Below are 16,300 nucleotides of genomic sequence, written 5' to 3'. Positions count from 1 at the left end.
GGGTGTCCGGTCAACAATGCTTTGTCATAAAGCCATTTTAAAAAGGCAGCTTGTCCAAATACGACAGGGATATGCCTAGCTCCGGGGAGGTCAGATTCTTAGGTCCATCCCAACTGGCTGGGACTGTCATGAGACTGTTTGGGCTTAAAACGGCTGATTTTAAGCCATCTTCTGTGCCTCCGCTATTACCCTGTACAACGTCATGAGCTGTGGGGGACTAGGGCCGAAGGCACCCGAGCCTCCTGTCCGCTGGTCTGCTTTGCGCCCCTGACACAGGGCAGAGCCCCCTTTCCCTGTTGAGCACTGCTGGCCCTCTGGCCCGATCTGCACAGATGCTCTAGAAAATGTTAAGAAATATCTGATTTCGTCCAGGAAAAAAAAACAAAAAAAAAAAAAACAAAAAAAAAAACCATACATTTTCCTGACTGGGAAATTAAAGTATCATGAGAGTGAGTTCTGGCAATGGTGGGGTGAAGTGTTGGTAGCCAGAGATGGTGACAGGCATATAGCATCAGACGCTGAGCCCACAATATCTGTTCTGGGATAGGGGACATAAGAAAGTGATTTCTAGACCCTTCTGCTGCCTCCTTTCCTTTCCACCTCGGTATAATTGCTAGGACGGTGGCCCCCCAAAAGCTGTGTCTGTGTTCAGACCCACAGGACTGTGAATGGGACCTTATCTGGAGAAATAACCTGCAGATGTGACTGAGTGAGATGAAGTGAGAGTCTTCTGGTTTATCTGGGTGGGGCCTGAATCCAATAAGTGTCCTTAGAAGAGACAGAAGAGAGGATGACATGGACACAAAGACCAGGTGCAGATGAATGCCGAGATGGGAATGACACAGCCACAAGCAGGAAATGCTGGAAGAGGCCAAGGAAGATGCCTCTCTAGGGTCTTCAGAGGGAGCCTGGCCCTGCTGGCACCTTGATTTTGGACTCTGGCCTTCAGAACTTGAGAACATCCATTTCTGTGGTTTTAAGCCACTGAGTTACAGCAGCCACTGGAAATGAAGTCACCTGGTTTGGTGATGCTGGGCTTACTGCTATGGCCCGGTGCTCTGTGGCTCACAGCGGTCTGTGGCTCACAGCATAACTGTTACTCCCATTTTGCAGATGGAGAAACCGAGGCTGTAAGAAGTTAAGTAACTATTGGAAGACGTGGTTTGGGCCAGGTTTGGGCCTCAGTGGCCCGCCCGTGGAGCCTTCCCTCTCAGTCACTCCTCACTCTCTCTTGGACATTGTGTTTCCAGCTTCTCTTTCTTGCCTATTAACTGTTGATGTCAAACAAGTGCTCCAAGGACATTTTTATTAAAAGCTTATATCTTGAACAAAACCCTTTGTCAGAGTGGGTGAACCCTTCTTTGTTGTAATTAGAAAAGATGCCCACAAGACATCACCAAATCGCTTGGGAAAACATGGCATCTACGAAAACGTTCGGTGTGAAAACACTGTCCCGCTACAACGTGGCTGATGGTGACTGGGGTGCTGACCACCGGCCAGGATGGTGGCTCCTTTGAAGGGCCAGTTTATGAAGTACTTCGCTGTGCGGTGCTTGGAAATCCAGAGCAAGCATTTGAGCAGTGCTCTTCAAGGGGATCTGTGCGGGGAGCTACGCCTCTCCGTAAACAGCGGGGAGAGTAAACATAAGGCTTGCTTCCGAGCCGAGCAGGGTGAAGTAACTCACAGGAGCAAGTGGAAAGCAGGGGTGACAGACACAGTGCGGCCACATCAGACTCACGCCACACAGGCAGAGGCAGACTAGGAGGCAAAGGCTCTCAAGAGCCTTTTTTTCTTTTTTTTTTTAAGGAGAAAACAAAGACTTGACTTTCCTCAATCCTACTTTCTCCTCTTCCCAATGTCTATGATGCCATTCATGGGGACGAGCTTTGCACACTTCCGAAACCCACCGTCTACACTGCACCAGCCCGGAAGACAGAAACCATGAACTGAGTTCTCAGTTCCCGCTTCTAGTTTATGAACTCTAACCCCCACCCGCCTGCTTGGGAGAAGAGGGGACGGGACAGGGCAGCGGCACCTCTCAGCGGGCCCCTCCCCCACGCGTCCGTTCCACCGTTTTCTTTTTCCTCCCTTCTTTCCCTCTGGCGTTTATTTATTTTTATTTATTCACGGGGACACCTGATCCGGGCTTGGTTTCAATCCTGTAAGGTTCTGTTGTCAACCTTGAAAGGTTCTCAAATTCTGCCATCCCTGATAAGAGTTATTTTTTTAAATCATTCACTTTTTGAGTTTACGGCTTGCTTTCTATGGTGATTCCAAGCACCCTGTTTTGCTTTGTCATGTGACCATTAAAAGACCACTGACATATTTATATGTGCAAATTTCTGGTGTCTGATGGTAGTCTCTACTTCCAAGATAATCCAAGGGGCCCCATCCCCCCTTCGATTTTGAACTTCTAGAAGAAGAGGAAGAGGAGAGAGATAGACAGAGTGAGAGAGAAGAAGGAGAAGAAGAAAGAAGTGCTCTGTCGTTCGATATTTTACCCCCAAGGCTGGGAAGGGCATTTCTCTGTCCTCCTACAGGGAAGTGGGAAGACTCTTCTCCTTCTGTCAATGCAGCTGGTAAACACCGACACGAGTAAGCCTCATTAATAGCTGAGGAGCAAAGTCAATTCCTATCTCCAAAAGCATCACAGGCAACAGTACCAGCGAACACAGTCTTTCCAAAATAACTTTAACCTGTGGGGAAAATCACTATCAACACAAAAATCATCTGGAGAACTGGAAGGGAAGAGGTGAATCCGAGACGCCAGGGTCTCCACGCCCTGACTGTACTCTCGACTCTCAAAGCGAGGCACCCACACTCCTCAAGCTGATCAGAGGTTGCCAGGATTTGGATGTGAAGGAGGTTCTGGTCCAAGCGAGCCACAGAAGAAGGCCAGGCTGTCACCCCAGTAAAGCAGACAGACTGGGAAGCCCTCCTCCTCCCCCTCGTCCTGCTATTTAAGCTGAGTTATTCCGAATTAAGTTTCCTTTTGTCCCCAACTTGAAAAACAAATGTCCATGTCCCCCACCTACCATCCCCCACAAAAGGCAGCTTATCAAAAGGCCCACCACAGAGTCTGGCCCTAAGGTTCTCATCATTAGCAAAATCTAATGATAGCAGAACGCATTCACACATGCCGGCCAAGGGAATGCCCAGCCCAGTACTCCTCCCTTCCCTCCTTGCACGACCGGGATTGTTCTTGACACTGCCCAATCCTGTGTCTAATGGATCCTCGATTCCAGAAAACCCGCCACCCAGTTAGCTCAGGCTCTTTAGCCAGAAAGGTCTGGGTTTGAGTCCAAGTCTGTCCCTTATGCTCTTGGCGACTCTGTAATTGTTACCCTCTGAGGTTCAGCTGCTCTGCCTCTAAACCGCACCCCAGGATTGTGGTAAGAGCGGAATAATGTACATAGGAGGCGTCACCTATGCCCAAAGTCATAACCAGTCCATTGAAAGAGTTCAGCCTCACGCTTTGACGACTATGGCAATGCAGCCAGCAACAACAAAACTGGCCTCTTCGTCCAGTTTTCTGCACCGGCAGATAGAAAAGTCCGTCTCCATCTTCCCAGAAAGGAGGGGGTTATACAGCCTTAAATGTGGTTCATTGTTTTTGGTAAATCAGGAGCCAAATTCTTAAAATTAATTGCCGGGGTTGCCCAGAGCCATCTCTAAGGGAGTGTATGTGACCAAGGCAGCATCAGTGACTTCATCCGTGCTGTCCCATGTTTTAAAAGGACACGTGTCCGTGTTCCTTCCCATGACTAACAGAACTCTAAAATCTGGGGCACCTGGGTAGCTCAGTGGGTTAAGCCTCTGCTTTCGGCTCAGGTCATGATCCCGGGGTCCTGGAATCGAGCCCCACATCAGGCTCTCTGCTCAGCGGGGAGCCTGCTTCCCCCTCTTTCTCTGCCTGCCTCTCTGCCTACTTGGGATCTCTGTCTGTCAAATAAATAAATAAAATCTTAAAAAAAAAAAAAAAGAATTCTAAAACCGGCTTGCAGAAAGAAGTTCGTGACAATGTTAACGAATGGTGCAGCCATGACAAAATGGCTTTCTGTTCACTTTTATGAGCTGGTGAAGGAGGAAGTTGAAATTAACCTCAGCTCTTTTAATAGTTAAAACCTCAACAAATAAACAGCGGTTTGGTGGCATGGTAACTTGCCACCCTCTTCCCTTACCCTGCTTCAGATAATTTGAGATGCCTATTTTGAGTGATTCTCCAGCACATCTGATTCTAGATAAATAGAGGCGTTATTCTAGATCTGTGATTTCCTACTGACAGAGTTAAAGGGGCAGGCGTAACTCTCCGAAGAAGGCAAAACCTCCCTGTCAACCGTGGAGTCGCAGACGTTTGCCGAGGCAGAAAACATTCACACATCTGTACGGCACTGCTGTACGATGGCTGTGACTACCTTTGGGGTATTTTTCTTAAAATGATGGCTGCCATTTCAAAGAAAGCCATAAACACATACTGGATTTTTATATAATGCATCTTCTTAAATATAATATGGAGTCTCCACAGCTAAGCCAAGAAAATAACCATTTTCCTACTCATCAAGAACAAAATGAAGGTTCTGGCTGAAAGAGACTTTACTATTATCTCTGTTCACTTTCTAATTTCAGGGGGAAAAAAACACCCCAAGGGTCTACTCAAAACATGACTAGGATAAAAAAGCATTTTCTTACAGGGGGAAAAAAAAAGAAAGAGAAAGGAAAAGCAGTTTTACATGAATATATCCTGGATAGTTATGTTTTTAAAAAAGTTCTTATGATTTTACAAGTGAAGGACTGAAGAGCCAATCATATTTTGGAAAGAAAAGGCATCAGCAATATAGTTAACACATTCTTTAAAACAGCAACCAAGCCTCTAGGGCACTCTAAAAGCAAGTTATTATTACTTACATGTTGCAGAAGTAAAAAGTTTTTAAAAGGAACAAGAAAGGGGTGAGGCTCTGTGTTAAACCTGATCCTCTGCTAAGTAAGCATACAATATTCCAAGGAGCTAAAGAATGCCTGTCCGGCCGCGGCGATGTCTCCGCCCCAGAGCTGGTGACGGCTGAGGACAAGAATTCACTTGCCACCCTCCCCCTCTTCTTTTTGGGAAAAAGAGCCTATCTGACAAGGAGGCAAATCAGACCTGATTTGCTCCTCGCCAAAACTGTCCGAAACCAAGCCGACCTAACGGTGGCTATTTCATCTTGCCGCTGCGTGGCTGAGTCATTGCTTTTAAAAATGCTTCATGGTTTTGGTTCCAGTTATCGGTGGAAGAAGGCGAGTCCCTTCATCAGCCGAGGAGGCCAAACCATCGGTTACACGAAGAGAGAATAATGTTACAAATGGAGGCCGGAAGATGGCATAAATTAATTTAAATGGCCCTACACACACGATCAAGGAATCTCCTCGAGAATTTGTTCTGTTCGGAAGGAAATTTCATTTCACTCCTCACGCGTCTCTCTCACTTAACTCAATCCGATTTACCGCACACACTTGCATTTTGGCATTGAAAGAAAAATCAATATGCATTGTTTGAACAAGTATTCATGATAAGCGCCACAAAACTGATGATTCTAAGGAGGCTTTCTCCTAAACACTTCAAAGATGAGTCCACAGATGAGAGAGAACGCACCAGCATCAAGATTTAGGTTTCTGTTTGGAGACAAGGGACCCCGCCCTATGGATGGGCCACTTCGCAGCTGTGCGCATAGTATCTGATGGGAAGCCTTCTCTGGGAACTTTCCCCTCAAATAACAGAACCTCCCCCAGACACATAACAAGGAGAGCTTGTGGCATGGCTATCAAACTCCGGGCAAGAAAGCATGCTTGCCTTTCGAGAGCCCCGCATGTGCTCACCCCAAAAGCGAGCCACTGGTCCAGAAACCTTAAAGACCTCAAGACGAACACACATCTCACGGTAGGACTCACGCAGTGAAAACCCCTGGGGAAGCTAATTTCTGCGGTCCCAGAGGGCAAGCAGCATGTCCCTGGCTGGCCACCTGCCCTCTCCCCCAGATGTGCTGCTTATCTCTCCTTCTGAGTTAGACAAGCCTGCTACTTGGAGAAAGAATCTTACTGTGACCGTATTGCACACAGCTGTGTCCTGCGCAGCACACAGAAAATGACTACATTTCGGAAATTCGAAATGGTATCACAGAGCAAATAATCATTGACGTCAGTGGTTTCTACAGTGCAAATGAACTGTGTACTATCTAATTTGGCACAGTGTATTTTATGTAATTATTATATTTTACAGTGTTTTTTCCTTTTTTTTTTTTTTTTGGCAATTGCTTGCTAAACCCAGGTATGTGTATATGGGGGGGTTCGTCTGCATTCTTTACTGATTGTCCATTTATGTATTATAAATAGTACCTTTGATGTGCTGGCATCCATACTTTCCTAGTATTTCTTTATACTTTTAAAAGAACATGTATTAGATACAAACCCCACAAATAATCTGAAGGCAACAACGACTTGAAACATCCTGACATTCACCTTGTTTGGGGTGTGTGTGTGTGTGTGTGTGTGTGTGTTCAAGCCTACTGGGTAGGTAGGAAAACAACATAGCCAAAGCAAACTCTTAAAAAATGCAAGCTATTATCTACGTAGAGCTCTCTCTCTCTCCAAAGCCCCGGTTCTTGTGCCTCTTGATCTGGGGATCTCATTACAGCGCAGATCTGACTCAGGAGGTCTGGGGCAGGCCAGAGACTGCCCTCTAACAGGTTCCCAGGCTGCGGGTCCAAGGACCATTTGAGCAAGGAGAAGACAGGACTGGTCTAGGGGAGTGTGGCCCGAGGGCAAGGCGGGAAGCGGGCTCCCTCCAGGTACTTACCCTGCATCTGACTCTGAGGCTGAGGGTTAAAGGCAGTGGAGTGGTTCAAGGAGGCCCGAGGGTTGGGTGTGGGGGCTGGGTGGTGTGGGCTGACCCTCATGGCTGTTCGCCGCAGCTGCTCCAGCTCACTGAGCCGCTCGGAAAAGGACAAGCTCCCGGGCTTGGTCTGATCATCTAGTTTCTGACGATGTCCTATTGTGGGGAGGGGGGGGTGGGAGTGAGAAGGGGAGAGGGAGGCAAGGAAGGAGGGAGGGAAAAGATCAGAAAATGTATTGTGGCTTTTCTAAAATTCGGGGTTTGCTTGTCTTTCCCCTCCCTCTTCCCCTCACCCCCAACGTGGATTTACGGGAGGTTGGCACACATCCGGCTGGCTCCCCGTGGAAATTCAGGGCCACTGTCCCCACGGCAGACAGGGGGCCCATCTCATCACAGGCCGCCGGGTGCTCCCCTGGTCTGCGCCCCATCTCCCCAACCCTCGGCGCCCATCTCCACCAGGCAGAAGGCGGTGGGCATACAGGGATGGTGGCGGTGTGAGGTCAGGAGGGAGAGAAGGTGCATTAAGGGTTGGCCCTTGGCCACACGCTGCGGGCCGAGCTACGGCAGCCAGGAAAGGTGCCCTCCCTGTGGCATTGGAGCCGCCGCTCCTTACTGCAAACCCAACCACCGGCGGGTTTTAGAGGCAGCAAAGTGGGCCCTGGAGCTTAGCGCACGCCCCTTCCAACAGGAAATGAGGTGTGGCTGTGAACCCACGGTCCTTGGGGAGGTCAGATTTCCTGCTAAATGCAGGGCCTGGGCAGCCCTCAGCCCCTCTCCGCTCCCTCTCCTCAAAAGCTTCTCACGAGCATTCTTCCCTGAAGCCCACTTCCCTAGGTGTAGCCTCTAAGAGGGGGATGACCGGAAGCCAGAGCCTGGGCCTCAGCCGGGCCGTCTACCCAGCAGGCTGGGCCTACTGGAGCCCAGAGGCTCTGCCAGGAGACTGGAAGAGCTTCCCCCAAGGGCTCAGGAATCAAAGGTGGAAAGATGGGCCCCTCTGCTGTCCGTATAGACAGTCAGTATCTATCCTTGCCTTGTTCCCCATCAAAATCACTGTCACCAGGATGCAGTGAGCAGAGGCCACTCCCATGGGACAGGCCAGGAGGGTTGGGCCTCCTGTTTCCTTCCTTAATCCTGCCAACAACAGCGCTTTAGACTAGAGACTCAGGCCTGTCAAGCAGAACGGAGGCTCAGGATGTACTGACAGAGGCACTGTGGGGCCGACAATTCATTCTCCTTTCAAAGAGGATATGCCCCTGCTTCTTCCTCACCCCTGTGGTTCGAATAAAGCGTCATTGATCTATTTTGCCACCAACCACCCCCCCAAACACCTCCCCCACTCTGGCAACCATCATCAGGGGGCTCCAAACAACATTAGGGGAGCAGCCTGCTTGCTGCGGTAATCAAGGGCTCTTTCACACGCCCTGACCCAGACCTCACTTAGAAAGAGGATCCCTGGAGTCCACTCCCCCCGAGCCCCGGGTAGGAGTGGGGTGGGAGAAGTGCCTTTTAGCCCAGCTCCCAATCGCTACAATTACAAAATTAAATTTTATAACTTGTATTATGGTTCCAAATCTCCGTGGCCGGCCGTTTCTTCCTGCTGCCAGGCCCCTTGGCACGGTTGACACGGTCTCAAATTCCAGACCAAAAAAAAAGGCCCCACTATATTGCAGCGATTTTTATCATGAACAAGACCTGTTTGGCTCCGAAACGAGGAAAACGACTTAAGCATAATATTTGTGTAGTTCAAATGCAATGCTCCCTCTTTTCATGTGTCACCAAGGCAAATCTGGATTCTGATTCAGCCCCGCAGCCCACAACACTCGACCTGAACACAAACAGCCTGAGTCACAGCGGGCCAGCACACATGTGAGAGGCCTCTTACCGGCTGAGTATTTTAAGCACTGGCCTTGTGGGCGAAAGGCCATAGGGCCAGGTCCCGGAACCACTCATGTCATCCCTTTCCCTCAGAAGAATGAAAATGTCTTTTTCTAGAACAATCTATTTCAGTGGACCGTGGTGTAACTGTCTCTGATTGGATCTTTCCTTGACTCCTCCCTTCTCTTATCTTTGGGACAGATTCTTAGCTTTCTGGTGATTGGACTAAAAAATCTGGTATTCTTACCCCCCCAACATTTCCAACTCAAAGGCCACTCAAAGCATAGTAATTAGGCCTTTAAATACCTAGCATGACCTAATGGCTGGTATTAGGAGTCGGGCAGAGAAGGCAGGAAAAATGATTCTGGACAGTTCTACCACCTCCAGAAGAATGCCGGTTGGAGAAATCATGGTGCAGAGGCTTCCAGCAGGCTTTGTACCCATTTCAAAATTTCACATTCCTTGGGCACCCAGTGGCATTTCTGGAGAACACCGTGTCAAGGACAGTGGGTGATCCAGGAGAATGAAGTGTACGAGGTCATTCTAAATACAAGCATTCGACATCTGGGGAGTTTATGGTTGGTCTTTAAAGAAAGGCTGTCAGTTGCGTCTGTCTCAGCCACCAAGCTTGGGGACCACATACCTCCAAGAAACAGAGCGAGAATAAGTCACTTTAGGTAACCCACTACTATGGCCAGGCATACCGTGAGATTATTATTATTTTTTTTTTATTAGTCCCCTCTCATGCCCTATGTTTAAAAGAATGTTTTAACATGTGAGCAATTTCTGGACCAGCTGACACCTGCCAAAATCGTAGTCATTTACAGAGATTAGCTGATGACTGTCTGCTTTAGCAGGAATGTTCAGGCATAACTTTCAGAGAAAACAATTCTTCATTCTGAGCTATCTCCTAAGCCCTGTGAGTTGGGAGGCTGAGTTTAATGCTGGAGGAGGAGGGGTGGGGGCTTTCACTCCACACCCTCCCCACATATGGTACTGGCAGTAAGTAGAAATGTTATTGCCTCTGTGGGGAATCTAGAGCCCCTTCCTCACCATGGTGCTGGAGGACTGTAACACCAAGGCACCGGGGAGATAAAAAGCATTATCATATTAAAGGTGTGGTTCAGATGCATTTATAAGCTAGATCAAAAGAACACCTCCTTCTTCTTTTCTGAAGCCATCAGATTTCATGGGCCAAAGAGCAATATTTTGTAAGAAATACAGAAGCTTCCGATATAAACTTTCAAGCGGGGGAAAATGAATGCTTTATGTCTCCGGTTTCCTGTATCTGTGTGCAATTAAAATGTCAATTTGCCCCCTGAATTTTAAATACAGGAGTATGGGAAATGTCCACTATCAAACTCACTTTCCTTCTTTCCTGCTGAGTACTGGGCTTCAGAGGGGAGCAGGGAATTCAACTCTGGATCAGATCTAGTAGAATTACAATGCAGCCCTATGCATTTGCATGTTGGCCGCCTGGTTTTTGGGGCACACTGGACGTCCACTGGAAAATGTTGACACAGTGGTCCTTAAAATCGTGGCTACCTCAAGATTTCATAGTAGGACATCTTAATGATTTTGACCAGAGTTGAAAAGGATACTAAATTATGTTTCTCTATTACCATTCCCACATTTTGAAAAAAAGTCTTTGATTGGGATTTTATTATATATGCAGAGTCATAAAAAGCCGAAAGGGAAAAAAAAAAAAAAAAGAAAAGAAAAATAAATTAATCCCATCTGCTAAATTTTACTTCTTCATTCCAAAGACATATGTCCTGTAGTTTTCTGGGCTGGCTGCCCACAAGGCATCCCTAAATGTTATGATATCTGTGATGGATAATGAGACCAGCTTTCAATTTTCCGCTATAAAAACGAGACTGAGGAGGTATGCATATTTCATCTATAACTGAACTGTCTTTTTCAAGAAACCATTGCTGAACTATGAAATACGCTATATGCTCTTCTATTAGAGAAAACAGGTAAGGCTAAATTGTCGCCTTTTCCTGGACAATGCTGGTCAGAGAGAGTAATTTTATGGCAGTTTGTTAGTCCATGTTTCTGGAATGGGCTTACTACTTTTCTTGAAGATTCTCAGCAGAAAAAGTAGGAAGGTGTAGACTCAAAGCATGGTCATTGTGAGCTGTTGAGGAAAATGCATGCAAACTGGTAATACCAAAAAGAGATCTATCTGTGTATCCACTTACAACTCTATCTATCTATACGCAACATTGTGATTCTTCTAAAGGCATACATGTATTTCAAAACATGCTTGCCGATCAGTCTGAAACTAACAACAGGAATCTGGATAAAAAAATATGGATTCCACTCCCCCCTCACCCCACACACGCGCCTTAATTTGCTACCGCTTTATGACAGTGGAAAAGAAACTGATGTGTGTACAGAACAGCTCACGTTTCCTGGTGTAACAATCTAAACTCTGGGCTCCAGGGTCATTCAAGTCCTAAGGACAGGAAAGTAATCATACAGAATGTGAATGTGATCCTTCCTTAAAGCACCTTGTAGGTAATGAAATAAATCTTACCCGCAAACCTAGCCCTCTGCTGGATTATTTAATGTTGGATAGTATTGTCTCATTGTGTATATCCCAGTAGAAGATATAACATGGGATAGATATGTTACTATATTATATGTTAAAATATATATTGTATCTACATGTTTCTGTATTAGCCAATGTTATATAAACTTCGGTGGCCTAACTTTTACCTCCAACTTCTTCCCATATTATTAAACTAGGAGATCCGTACAAAGTTATAGTACTTCACAACTGGAGAAGAGCTGGAGAAATCAGCCTTGTTTTTTAACCCACATGTGAGAAGTGAAGTTCAGAGAGGTTACGTCATTTATCTAATCTCACACAGCCAATTAGGTCTGAAAACACAGCCACTCCCTCAACATCCCCCCCTCCTTCCCAATCTTGCTCAATGCATCTATAAATACCAATATCTGGGCACCTCCTGTAAGTAGAGAGGAGAGGTGTATAGCATTAGGTGCTTAGATCATGAGGCCAGCAGAGGCTCATAAGGATTTGCCCTTTATTATCCCACTTCTGTTCCCAGAAGTGCTTAGAGCCACCGCCGTCTTGTGACCCGTAGTTGAGAGCTATGTCTCACACACCCGAATAAGCATCTGAATCACGGGTCTGGCTGGGTAGGTCTGGGGTGTGGCCCGAGAAATCAGATTTCTACTAAACCCTAAGTGATGTTAATGCTGCTGGTCCCGGGACTCTCCCGGGGAGTTGAGCGACACCTCCCTGTGGCGCATGTGCCATCAGTGTGCTTCCAGTTTGCCATGGGCGGGAACTGAACACACCAAATACACCGGAGCTGTGTGTAGACTAAGCGTCCCTGAGCACCGAGTGCTGGCCTTGTTTTGGTGACAACTATTTGGTGGTCCTTCTCCTAATCGTTTAACTCTTCAAGGTAGGCAGAGCGGCTGAAAATGCCAAGCGTCTGCCCGACAGGTGGGTGTTGCCCGTCTCTGCCTCGCCGTCACTGAGATGAGTCAGGGAGTCACTGCGGCTGTGCTCGGGCTGATCTGTGAGGAACCCAGGATTTTCAAGTGGAAAGTAACTCCTGTCCAGGCATTTAAGGAAGGACTTGGAGGAACAGAAGGCAAGGTTTACGAGGAACTGTTTCATTCCACTTGACACTTCCGGGTGCCCACAAGGATGGGGGTGCTCTCGTCCTTCTGTTCCCCAGAGAAACAACATGGCACCGGGGAAACGTGACTGCCCGCCTGCATGGTAAGAACCTCCATTATAAATCTGCTTTTCCACCCAACTTTCCTGCGGACAGGAGCAAGTCTCTTCATCACCCAGCCTCCTTATCTGAAAGCCTGGAATTAAAGGACTAAGACGGATTACTCGGAGGGGCTCTAAAAGCATTCACAGCAATTATATCTGCAGCAATTAGCTACTCAGCTGGTTCTTGCTGGACGCCTCCGAGCACAGGCTTTCTTGAACAACTTCATATGACGTTAGGACTTTCAAAGGTTTCTTTCTTTTTTTCCAGCCAGACACCTGGCCTGTGGGAGCCAGTACCAAGCTCAACTGTCAGACCGGTCCTTGGAGCTTGATCTGGAAGGTAGGGTTCTACCCGGCCTCACTACTCATCTGTGTGCTGCTGAGCAGCTCAGCCCAGCACGTCCTCACAGTTCCCTGTCCCTCTGCCTCCTGCGGTGTTGTCAGTGGCCCTCAGGACAGCTAGGAGCCACCCAGGACCGTAGTCTTCCTGGATCCTCTTCTCTCTCCTCTCAAGCCTACACTGGGCCTTTCAGGCTACCCTCCTCACTGGGGCATCCCATTCTGGAGTTTGGTCTCCTCCCCATCATCATCCAAAAGCTGCATGCAGAGGCCATGGGCCACGAGACTCACCTCAAAACCCACTAGCAAATTTTAGGGGTTTGCAGCTGGGAAGAAAGCCAGTCTGCTGAACCTCCTCCACAGTCTCACTTCTCTGCTTTTCTGATTGGAAAATAACCACAGTAGGGGCACCTGGCGGGGAGAGCTCAGTCAGCTGAGTGCCTGACTCTTGCTTTCCGCTCAGGTCATGATCTCAGGGTCATGAGACTAGAGTCTGCATGAGATTCTCTCTCTTCCTCTCCCACTGCCCCTCCCCCTGCTTGCACACATGTACACTCTCTCTCACATAAATACATAAGTAAATAAAAATCTCAGAGAACAGGGCACCTGGGTGGCTCAGGGCGTTAAGCCTCTGCCTTGGGCTATGACCTCAGGGTCTTGGGATCGAGCCCTGCATCAGGCTCTCTGCTCAGTGGGGAGCCTGCTTCCCCCTCTCTCTTCCTGCCTCTCTGCCTACTTGTGATCTGTCAAAAAAAAAAAAAAAAATCTTAGAGAAGAAAAGGAAAAGACTGATACTGATTGGTTCCCAGCCCATCCCTTCTCATCAGCAGCAAGAGAAATGGGAGTCTGAGGTTAATGGTCATCGCCCTACCTGTACAATCCATACCCCCTCACCCATGGGCCTTGGGTAGGTGTCCTCTCACCTTCTACACATGGGTAATCACACTGAGCCAGTCTAGAAAAGTCCATCAGGATGGTGCTATTTCCTAGGTGATATGTTTCGACTTACTTAGGGACCCAACAGACACGGTACTTTTTACCCCAGTAGAATCACCAACAGGGACAGTGATGTCTTTGATTGGGGAGAGCTCTGATTCTCTTGCAGGTGGCAACAGGTGAGTGACCACCAGTCTGGCTGTGCCTGGGGCTTCCCCATCCTGGGTCTTCCCAAACTATGGTCCTGCAGTGGTCCCTCACACTGGCATAAAGCACATGTTCCAAAGACCAGGCTGGCGTTTGGCTAAGCCTGCTTTCTTAGGTCAATAACCCCTATTTTGAAACCAGAAGGCAGACAGTCTGAACTCACTCTGCTCCAGCCACCCTGGCCACCTTGCTGTTAGTCCTATGTCTGCCTCAGAGCCTTTGCACCTGCTGTTTCTTCAGCCCAGATGGCCTTCTCCCACATATCTGTGGGCCACATTCTCTCTGTCCTTCAAGTCTTTGCTTCAATTTCATCTTCTCCCTGAGGACTTCCTGAACACCCAAGATTAAACTGCAAACTCTCCCGACCCAGCCAATGCCTAGCTAGCCCTTTTGCTTCGGTTGTCTCCGCAGTATTTATTGAAGTTACTTGTGGTCTGTCCGTTCCCACTGGACTGTAAGTGCCATGAGGGTAGGGGTTTTGCCTGTTTTTTTTTTTTTTTTTTTAAGATTTTATTAATTTATTCATGAGGGACTGAGAGAGAGAGAGTGTAAGAGGGAGGCAGAGGGAGAAGCAGGCTCCCTGTGGAGCAGGCAGCCCAATATGGGACTTGATCCCAGGACCCCAGGATTGCGACCTGAGCCGAAGGCAGACACCCAACCCATTGAGCCACCCAGGCATCCAGTTTTGTCTGTTTTTATCATGGCTGTATCCGCAGCACCGGTCGGGGAGTGCTCAGTCAGAGAAACAACATGGCACCGGGGAAACGTGACTGCCAGCACATGATAAGCTCACTAAACACTGACCGAACGGGCGCTCAGACCCTTCATGACCAGGGTCATCCGCCTAGGAAGGCAGAGTGTGTCTGGGGAAAAGGAAGCTTGAACTCAAGTTTTCGCCTGCCATGGAATGGAGGAGCGTTCAGAAAAGCGACTTGTAGGGGAAACGTGCCATAACCGAGCTTATCCAGTTTCAAGGAGAACTTGTCTCATTAGAAGTCAAACAGTCTGCAAACGTGTAGTCCCTAGTGTTTTCTTCATCATACCAAAAAAGAAAAGAGAACGGATACAAGGGCCTTGTGCTGAGTTGAGCCTCGTACCCTCGTGGGAGCAAAGCGCTGCTGCAACTCCCCTTGGGGTTTTTTGGGAGTATCTTTATGCATGCACAGACACACACACATACAGAGAACCCCCCCCCCCACACACACACACACATACACTGTCCCATGGGCCAAGCTCACTGCTAGAGACAAGTAGAAAAGGAAAGGTATACAAGGCCACAGTCTGAGGGAGAGCCGCGGGCCGCTGGGGAGCCCGGAACACAGCCTCCAGGCGGAAGTAAGGCCCATGTGGGGCCCTCCCCCCTCCCTCTCAAACCAGGCCCCAAGATTCCCAGGGACAAAAACAAAAACAAGACTGGGCTCCTGCCTTTTCAAGCCTTGGGTGACAGACGGTGGCGTTTTTAGCTCGCCTGCACGAGCTTCTGGAGACGTGGACCTCCCTGAAAGCAGAGGAGTTCACAATCTGCAGTCGCTGGTCGCCCGGGGTACCTCTTGTTTCTGTCTGGTGACTCAGGAGGTAATTGTAGCTTAGGGCGGAGAACCCGCCTGGTTTCTTGTGCTCTTAGCCAGAGGCAGCCCTCTGTGGGGGCGGTGGAGGCAACCCCAGAGAGGGAGGGGGGCAGACAGCTCTCAAGTTCAAGATCATGGCTCCTCTATGAACCTGCAATTCCAAGTAGGAACCCTCTCCTCAATGAAGGGGCTGTCTCCAGAAAACCCCGCTGGAGGGGGATTATAAAGTAACCCAAGAGTGGGATTCATTTCACCCCGGAGCTCCGGCCTCCACCGCGCTCTCTCAACTCAAGGTGCCTTTAGGAGGTACAATTTGGTGGCGGGGTGGGGGGGGGGGTCAGTACTGACAGCTGAGTAGCCTGAAATGGTACCTGGGGCTTCTGAACTGACTTTGGAGTCCTGGTTTTCAGCAGAGCCAGCACCAGGGCCGGGGGTGGGGGGGAAGAGGAGAGCACGATCCCAGAGGCCCACAGCGGCCCACACCAGAGATCGCACCGGCTTCACTGCGCTGCCTGGGCATTCCTGTTCTCCGAGTGGCTCCTCCCCCCCCCCCCCCGCCCCCCTTCCACTCTGCCCCAAGGCTCCTTCCCTCTGCCCTGGCACATGCCCCCAGTGACCTGCAGAGGTGCCGGGACAGTCAACTGAGGGCCCTTGCCAGGCTGGGTGGTGCCCCAGCCAATGTAAGGTGCATGGATAAAGGGAAGAAGGAAGGAGTGATTAAACTGCCCCTCCGGAGGCTACACTGAT

General features: G+C 48.8%; 1 protein-coding gene across 16 annotated transcripts in view; it reads right to left on the bottom strand.

The window, feature by feature from the left end:
* The window catches only part of RUNX1 (RUNX family transcription factor 1), a 264,361-nt gene that overhangs the window by 34,068 nt on the left and 213,993 nt on the right, over positions 1-16,300 (bottom strand). For 12 of the 16 annotated variants that reach the window (XM_082722945.1, XM_082722947.1, XM_082722946.1 and 9 more), the window contains one exon: positions 6,830-7,021. The exons of the other annotated variants lie outside the window; for them this stretch is intronic. In XM_082722945.1, the coding sequence (XP_082579071.1) occupies positions 6,830-7,021 (192 nt within the window). The remainder of the gene's footprint in view (positions 1-6,829; positions 7,022-16,300) is intronic. 16 annotated transcript variants of the gene reach the window in all.

This window comes from Mustela nivalis (genome assembly GCF_964662115.1).
Source record: "Mustela nivalis genome assembly, chromosome: 1".
NCBI lineage: Eukaryota > Metazoa > Chordata > Mammalia > Carnivora > Mustelidae > Mustela > Mustela nivalis.
The sequence above is the reverse complement of the archived record's forward strand: the minus strand, read 5'-3'. Positions and strand labels throughout refer to the sequence as shown.